This window comes from Rhinoraja longicauda, chromosome 19 (assembly GCF_053455715.1).
Source record: "Rhinoraja longicauda isolate Sanriku21f chromosome 19, sRhiLon1.1, whole genome shotgun sequence".
NCBI lineage: Eukaryota > Metazoa > Chordata > Chondrichthyes > Rajiformes > Arhynchobatidae > Rhinoraja > Rhinoraja longicauda.
The window spans coordinates 7,667,561-7,676,063 of record NC_135971.1 but is presented as its reverse complement, the minus strand read 5'-3'; the positions used below and the strand labels follow the sequence as shown (position 1 = coordinate 7,676,063).

Here is an 8,503-nt window from a genome sequence, read left to right as displayed (position 1 = left end):
TTTTTGTAACTAATGTTTTAGTAGCTGAGTAAGTTTAGAGTCTTTGGTTCGAATCGCAGTGTTCTCTAATGTGAAAATTAAAGAACGCCTTTATTTTCTCCAAATTGACTCTTGTGTGTGAGAGTCGTGCGTTTGAGTCCAGTTCCTGTGTGCCCCAGAGCATAACACTAATAGCCTTAACGCCAAGTTAAATGTGAACAGACACCAATAAATAGACAATAAATTATGAGGTGAACAGACCGTAATAGTACACATCGAAGCACCTGGTGCAACCTTATACAAAAGGACATAGTAGTTCGGTGCCGAGCTTTGGATAAGAGAAGACATCTCAGTGGTTTCCTGGAGATGTCTTTGAGTTCAGTGCTTGACTTCCCTTTCAGAGCCCCAGCCTTCCGACATCACAGGGGCTGGGTTGACAGAGGTCATCAACGCAAGCACCTCCGGCGCTCACCAGTAGGAGGCAACGTTGACCAGAATCTTCAGGGCCATGGAGAAGCAAGGGATCTGCCCGATGGTGTAGGCCAGCGATCTGGTGGGGGGCTTCAGGGCGAAGAGGTAGGCCACGGTGTGGACCACTCTGGCCAGGAAGAAGACGCGGAAGTGGATCCTGGCAATGGACGGGCTGGGGTCCAGGAGGCAGTATGCAACACCCAGGAATAGGAAAGGGAAGATACACTCCATGTCATTGCGATGAGCTCTGCAACAAAGGGAAAAGAGAGAGTTTTCAAGAGAGAGTTAGATTTAGCATTTGGGGCTAACAGGTTGGTGAGACCACACCTGGAATATTGCGTACAGTTTTGGTCTCCTAATCTGAGGAAAGACATTCTTGCCATAGAGGGAGTACACAGAAGGTTCACCAGATTGATTCCTGGGATGGCAGGACTTTCATATGAAGAAAGACTGGATAGACTCGGCTTGTACTTGCTGGAATTTAGAAGATTGAGGGGGGATCTTATAGAAACTTACAAAATTCTTAAGGGGTTGGACAGGCTAGATGCAGGAAGATTGTTCCCGATGTTGGGGAAGTCCAGAACAAGGGGTCACAGTTTAAGGATAAGGGGGAAGTCTTTTAGGACCGAGATGAGAACGTTTTTTTTCACACAGAGTGGTGAATCTGTGGAATTGTCTGCCACAGAAGGTAGTTGAGGCCAGTTCAGTGGCTATATTTAAGAGGGAGTTAGATGTGGCCCTTGTGGCTAAAGGGATCAGGGGGTATGGAGAGAAGGCAGGTACGGGATACGGAGTTGGATGATCAGCCATGATCATATTGAATGGCGGTGCGTACAGGCTCGAAGGGCCGAATGGCCTACTCCTGCACCTATTTTCTATGTTTCCATGTTTCTAACGGAATCAAGAGATATGGGGGAAAAGCAGGAATGGGGTACCGATTTTGGATGATCACGTTGAATGGCTGTGCTGGCTCGAAGGGCCGAATGGCCTTCTCCAGCACCTATTTTTCTATGTTTCCATGTTTCTAAAAACGAATGGGTATAGGAAGGAACTGCAGATGCTGGTTTAAAAGGAAGATAGACACATAAAGCTGGAGTGACTCAGCTGGTCAGACAGCATCTGTGGAGAAAAGGAATAGGTGATGTTTTGGGTCGGGGTCTCGTCTGGAGAAGGCTCCTCGACCCGAAACGTCACCCATTCCTTCTCTCCAGAGATGCTGCCTGACCCGCTGAGTTACTCCGGCATTTCGTGCCTGTCTTCGGGTTGGTCGATGGGTGACCCTGCCACAAGACCGGAGAGGAGGGGGCCAGCAATGGTGGAGGCAAGGAGGTGAGAGTGAACTGGGGTCTTGCTGCCTTTAATTCTCCCCGGGAGCACAAAGTTGGACAGGCAAGACTTCGGTTGATCAGCCACGATCCCAATGAATGGCGGTCCTGGCTCGAAGGGCCGAATGGCCTCTCCTGCACCTATTTTTCTATGTTTTTGCATGTTTCTATCTCATCTCTCTACTCCCTTAATTCTGGATACTTGTTTTGCTCAGACTACCGCAGATGGCTCTGGAGGCCAAGTCAATTAGGTAATTATTTTAAAAGTGGAGATCGGCAGATTCTTGATTAGTACCGGTGTCAATAGACAATAGAAAATAGGTGCAGGAGGAGGCCATTCAGCCCTTCGAGCCAGCACCGCCATTCAATGTGATCATGGCTGATCATTCTCAATCAGTACCCCGTTCCTGCCTTCTCCCCATACCCCCTGACTCCTCTATCCTTAAGAGCTCTATCTAGCTCTCTCTTGAATGTATTCAGAGAATTGGCCTCCACTGCCCTCTGAGGCAGAGAATTCCACAGATTCACAACTCTCTGACTAAAAAAGTTTTTCCTCATCCCTTATTCTTAAACTGTGGCCCTTGGTTCTGGACTCCCCCCAACATTGGGAACATGTTTCCTGCCTCTCATGTGTCCAACCCCTTAATAATTTTATACGTTTCGATAACAAGGGTTGTGTGGCAAGCAGGCAGGGGAATTGGGTCGAGAGGCAAAGGTAGATCAGCCATGATTGAATGGCATAGACCTGATGGGCCGAATGGCCTAAAATTCTGCTCTTAGAACTTATGAACGATTGAACGAAGAAAAATTTCCACCCAGAGAGTTGTGAATTTGTGGAATTCTCCGCCACAGAGGGCAATGGAGGCCAAATCACTGGATGGATTTAAGAGAGAGTTAGATAGAGCTCTGGGGGTAGTGGAATCAAGGGATATGGGGAGAAGGCAGCCACGGGTTACTGATTGTGGACGATCAGCCATGATCACAATGAATGGCGGTGCGTACAGGCTTGAAGGACCGAATGGCCTCCTCCTGCACCTATTTTCCATGTTTCTATGTTTCCTTACCTCCGGCAACGCTCCACTGTGGCGTCGGTGCGGTAGAACTTCAGGCCTCCGTGCCTCAGGGAGTCCTCGGGGTTGGCGAACGCCTGCGGGAGAGAGTGATGGGGAGACAGTCAAACAGGAGCCAACGCTATTACCCCGGCACCTTTCCCCAAATCATCAATCTCCCCTCCTCTCCTCTCCTCTCCCCTCCTCTCCTCTTCCATCCCCACCCCTCCTCTCCTCTCCTCTCCCCCTACCCTCCCTCCCCCTCCTCTCCTCTCCTCTCCTCTCCCCTCCTCTCCTCGCCCATCCCCCGCTCTCCTCTCCTCTCCTCTCCTCCCCCTACCCTCCCCCTACCCCCCTCCCCCTCCTCTCCCCTCCCCTCCCCTCCTCCCTCCTCCTCCCCTCTCCCCTCCTCTCCTCTCCCATCCCCACCCCTCCTCTCCTCCCCCTCCTCTCCTCTCCTCCCCCTCCTCTCCTCTCCTCTCCTCTCCCATCCCCACCCCTCCTCTCCTCTCCTCTCCCTCTCCTCTCCTCTCCTCTCCCATCCCCACCCCTCCTCTCCTCTCCTCCCCCTCCTCTCCTCTCCTCCCCCTCCTCTCCTCTCCCCTCCTCTCCTCTCCCATCCCCACTCCTCCTCTCCTCTCCTCTCCTTCTCCTCTCCTCTCCCATCCCCTCCTCTCCTCTCCCCCTCCCCTCCTGTCCATCCCTGAACCAAAACCGTGTGAAAAGCAGTACTGAGGGAGCGCCGCACTGTGGGAGGGGCGGTCTTGAGGGAGCGCTACCCGAAGGGAGGGGCGGTATTGAGGGAACGCTACCCCATAGGAGGGGCGGTATTGAGGGAGCGCTACCCAGAGGGAGGGGCGGTACTGAGGGAGCGCTACCCTATGCAGGAGCGGTATTGAGGGAGCGCTACTCTATGCAGAGACGGTATTGAGGGAGCGCTACTCTATGCAGAGACGGTATTGAGGGAGCGCTACTCGAAGAGAGGGGCGGTATTGAGGGAGCGCTACCTATGGAGGAACGGTATTGAGGGAGTGCTACCCGAAGGGAGGGCGGTTTTGAGGGAGCACTACCCTATGCAGGAGCGGTATTGAGGGAGCGCTACCCTATGCAGAGACGGTATTGAGGGAGCGCTACTCGAAGAGAGGGGCGGTATTGAGGGAGCGCTACCCTATGGAGGAACGGTATTGAGGGAGCGCTACTCGAAGGGAGGGGCGGTATTGAGGGAGCGCTACCCCATAGGAGGGGCGGTATTGAGGGAGCGCTACTCTATGGAGTGGCGGTATTGAGGGAGCGCTACTCGAAGAGAGGGGCGGTATTGAGGGAGCGCTACCCCATGGGAGGGGCGGTTTTGAGGGAGCGCTACCCGAAGGTAGGGGCGGTATTGAGGGAGCGCTACCCCGTGGGAGGGGAGGTACTGAGGGAGCGCCACGCTGTGGCAAAGCAGACCTCAACGAGCGTTCAGGTCGGGTCTTTCTTCGTGCCTGAAGAAGCTCTCCCGACTACTAACGACATGTCCACCCCCCTCCACAGTTGCTGCCTGACCCGCTGAGTTACCCCAGCAGTTATTTTTGTTTGGCTCAAGATTCCAGCATCTGCAGTTTCACGTGTCTCAACTGTTGAGAATGGACATTCTCCATCTGACTAAACCATCCTCCCTACTCCTGTGATAATCCCAAAGAGAGATTAGATCTCTTCAAAATGAACAAGAATGAGAGGCTGGTCAGTAACGCCAACGATTAGGTATTTTTATAGACAATAGACAGATAGACAGGTGCAGGAGGAGGCCATTCGGCCCTTCGAGCCAGCACCGCCATTCACCGTGATCATGGCTGATCATTCACAATCAGTACCCCGTTCCCTGCCTCCTCCCCACACCCCCTGACTTATATACCCCCGAGGCTTGTATACACTGGAATTTAGAAGTAGGCTTGTATACACTGGAATTTGGAAGGATGAGAGGGGATCTTATCGAAATGTATGATTATTAAGGGGTTGGACACGTTAGAGGCAGGAAACATGTTCCCAATGCTGGGGGAGTCCAGAACAAGGGGCCACAGTTTAAGAATAAGGGGTAGGCCATTTAGAACTGAGATGAAGAAAAACTTTTTCAGTCAGAGAGTTGTGAATCTGTGGAATTCTCTGCCTCAGAAGGCAGTGGAGGCCAATTCTCTGAATGCATTCAAGAGAGAGCTGGATAGAGCTCTTAAGGATAGCGGAGTCAGGGGGTATGGAGAGAAGGCAGCAACGGGGTACAGATTGAGAATGATCAGCCATGATCACATTGAATGGCGGTGCTGGATCGAAGGGCCGAATGGCTTCCTCCTGCACCTATTGTCTATTGTCTATTGACTCCGCTATCATTAAGAGCTCTATCGAACTCTCTCTTGAAAGCATCCAGGGAATCGGCCTCCACTGCCTTCTGAGGCAGAGAATTCCACAGATTCACAACTCTCTGAGCGAAAAAGGGGTTTTTCCTCATCTCCGTTCTAAATGTCCTACTCCATATTCTTAAACTGTGGCCCCTGGTTCTGGACTTCCCCCCAACGTCGGGAACATATTTCCTGCTCTAACGTGTCCGATCCCTTAATAATCTTATATGTTTCAATAAGATCCCCTCTCATCCTTCTAAATTCCAGAGAGTTTTAGAGAGTTATATTACCTTCTTGCGAAGCCTGACTTGGCCGGTGAGGATCGCGACCACGAACATCTTAAGCAGTAAGAACGCCGAGTAGAAAATGTACGAGCGAAAAGCGTCGTTCTGGAGGTTCAAGGCCATCTTTGCTGAAAGGAAGTGCGACTTCTTGCGCGTCTGGCTCGGCACTGATCTCCTTTGCTCATTTATAACTGTGAGGGGGGATGTCACGGGAGGGGGAGGGTGGGCTGGAATGACGCGTCACTTTTGCTTCAACCAGCCTCGACTTGTGCAAGAGACCGGTTGTGAAGGGAACTGACAGAAAACAAACCAAAAAATTGCCGAGTTTCCCCCGAGGCGAGACATTATTAATTAGAGAGAAACGAGTGCATCAAGGAATGCATGCAATGAAGGGTGTTGCTACACCTGCAGAAACAATTTGATCTTCAAACTTTCCGCGTTGGTCAGAGGATAGACTGTCTTGACTTGACTGACTTGACTTGGACAGAGGATAGGCTGGCCTGGATAGAGTGGAAGTGGAGAGAATATCCCCACTAGTGGGAGATTCCAAGCCCAGAAGCCACAGCCTCATAATAAAAGGACATACCTTTTTGAAAGCAAATGAGGAGGAATTTCTTTAGTCAGGGGGTGGTGGATCTGTGGAATTCATTGGCACAGAAGGTTGTGGAGGCCAAGTCATTGGGTATTTTAAGGCAGGGATAGATAGATTCTTGATTAGCACAGGAGGTCAGTGGTTTTGAGGAGAAGGCAGGAGAATGGGGTTGAGAGGGAAAGATAGATTAGCCACGATTGAATGGCGGAGTAGGCGTGATGGGCCGAGCGGCCTAATTCTGACCCTATTACTGATATATTCAGTCTGAAGAAGGGTCTCGACCCGAAACATCACCCATTCCTTCTCTCCTGAGATGCTGCCTGACCCGCTGAGTTACTCCAGCATTTTGTGATACTTATTACTTGTGAATCTATGGCATTAGCAGATCTGTAAATCATGAAGCTTCTTCCATACCCGATGTGGCAATCAGGTTAATCCCTGCTCTTTCCTCACTTTCGTGAAAAAAAATCCCCATCGGATGTAGGGTTATAGTCATGCAGCTGTAACTCAGCTCATCGTTCCAGCCTGCCCACAACCGACCAACATGTCCCATCTACACTGGTCCCACCTGCCTGTGTTTGGCTCATATCCCTCGAAACCTTCCTGTCCATGTAGCTGTCTAAATGTTTCTTAAATGTTGCGATTGTACCTGGTTCAACTACCTTCTCGGGCAGCTTGTTCCATATAACCTCTATCCTTTGTGTAAAAATGTTACCCTTCAGGTTTCTATTAAATCTTTCCCCCCTCACCTGAAACCTGTGTCCTCTGGTTCTTGATTCCCCATCTCTGGGCAAGAGACTGGGCATGTACCTGATCTATTCCTCACACAACTAACTAACTAACTAACTAACTAACTAACTAACTAACTAACTAACTAACTAACTAACTAACTAACTAACTAACTAACTAACTAACTAACTAACTAACTAACTAACTGACTGACTGACTGACTGACTGACTGACTGACTGACTGACTAAATGACTAAATGACGAACTAACTAACTAACGAACTAACTAATGAACGAACTAACTACTAATTCACGAATTAACTAACTAACTAATGAAATAACTAACAAACTAACTAACAAACGAACTAACGAACTAACGAACTAACTAACAGACGAACTAACTAACTACCTAACCAACCAACCGACTAACTAACCAACTAACCAGCTAATCAACTAACTAACAAACAAACTAATCAACTAACTAATCAACAAATCACACACATACTCACTCACTAACTAATTAACTAACTGACTGAATGACTAACTAACTAACTAACAAACTAACTAACTAACTAACTAATAAATCGACCAACCAACCACTCACTCACTCCACTCACAACTCAACTAACTGTGACACGGTGGTGCAGCGGTAGAGTTCCGGGTTCGATCCTGACTACGGGTGCTGTGTGTACGGAGTTTGTATGTTTTCCCCGTGACCTGCGTGGGTTTTCTCCGGGTGCTCCGGTTTCCTCCCACACTCCAAACACGTACAAGTGTGGCTTTTGTATAAATGTAAATTGACCCGAGTGTGTGTCAGATGGTGCTCGAGAGCAGGGATCGCAGGTCGGCACGGACCAGGTGGCCGAAGGGACTGTTTCCATGCTATATCCCTAAACTAAACTAAAATAACTAACTGTGTCATGATTTCTGACTCATACAATTAATGAAGGTGAGTGTACCAAATGCCTTCTTTACCATTCTATGGACATGGATTATTATCGAAAAAAACCCTGCACACATCTAAACCTCCCAGACCACAGTGGCATCTCCTGCATCTCAACACCTCAGACAACCTTGGCAATCACCAGTAGATTCTAAGGTGTGTTTAGAGCACAGGGCCCACACAACACAAACCACAGATTCTTGCACACAGGCTAGTTCCTGTCCCTTATGCCCAAGGAGTTTACACCTGTGATTTCTGGATCATCTCCAAATCTCACTGTACCTTAATTGGAACTTGTGACAATAAATTGATCTTGATCTTGATCGTTGCCTTGATCTCACAGATGTCCTCATTCTCAGAATCTTCCAGGAAATAAAATCAGGATGACAGGTCAGCTATTTTTCCATTCACTCATGCACATCTTGAGATTCCTCTCCACCACAAGACTTTGCCTGTGTGAAGGCCTGTGAGGGCAGATGAGATATTGCTGCTGACATGATGGCAACAGGAAAGGCTATGGAGGCCAAGTCAATGGATATTACCGGATTGGCGGGACTGTCATATGAGGAAAGATTGAAAAGACTAGGGCTTGTATTCACTGGAGTTTAGAAGGATGAGAGGGGATCTTACAGAGACATACAAAATTATGAAAGGACTGGCCAAGCTAGATGCGGGAAAAATGTTCCCAATGTTGGGGGAGTCCAGAACCAAGGGCCACACAGTCTTCGAATAAAGGGGAGGCCATTTAGAACAGAGGTGAGAA

At 49.2% G+C, this 8,503-nt stretch overlaps 1 protein-coding gene across 1 annotated transcript; it reads right to left on the bottom strand.

Moving 5' to 3' along the window:
• Positions 1-447: 447 nt before the first annotated feature.
• On the bottom strand, positions 448-5,600 carry LOC144603063 (prostaglandin E synthase-like). The gene is made up of 3 exons (XM_078416205.1): positions 5,484-5,600; positions 2,840-2,922; positions 448-697 (listed from the first exon to the last, which is right to left on the bottom strand). The coding sequence occupies exons 1-3, from the start codon at positions 5,598-5,600 to the stop codon at positions 448-450; spliced, it is 450 nt and encodes a 149-aa protein (XP_078272331.1).
• Between the last annotated feature and the right edge of the window lie 2,903 nt (positions 5,601-8,503).

What these genes read in the sequence shown, in the direction of transcription:
- LOC144603063 (XM_078416205.1), bottom strand. Translation starts at nt 5,600, where the DNA reads ATGGCCTTGAACCTCCAGAACGACGCTTTTCGCTCGTACATTTTCTAC. An exon ending in AAGTCAGGCTTCGCAAGAAG is followed by an intron (nt 2,923 to 5,483) that starts GTAATATAACTC and finishes TCTCTCCCGCAG; the next exon opens with GCGTTCGCCAACCCCGAGGA. An exon ending in ACAGTGGAGCGTTGCCGGAG is followed by an intron (nt 698 to 2,839) that starts GTAAGGAAACAT and finishes CCTTTGTTGCAG; the next exon opens with AGCTCATCGCAATGACATGG.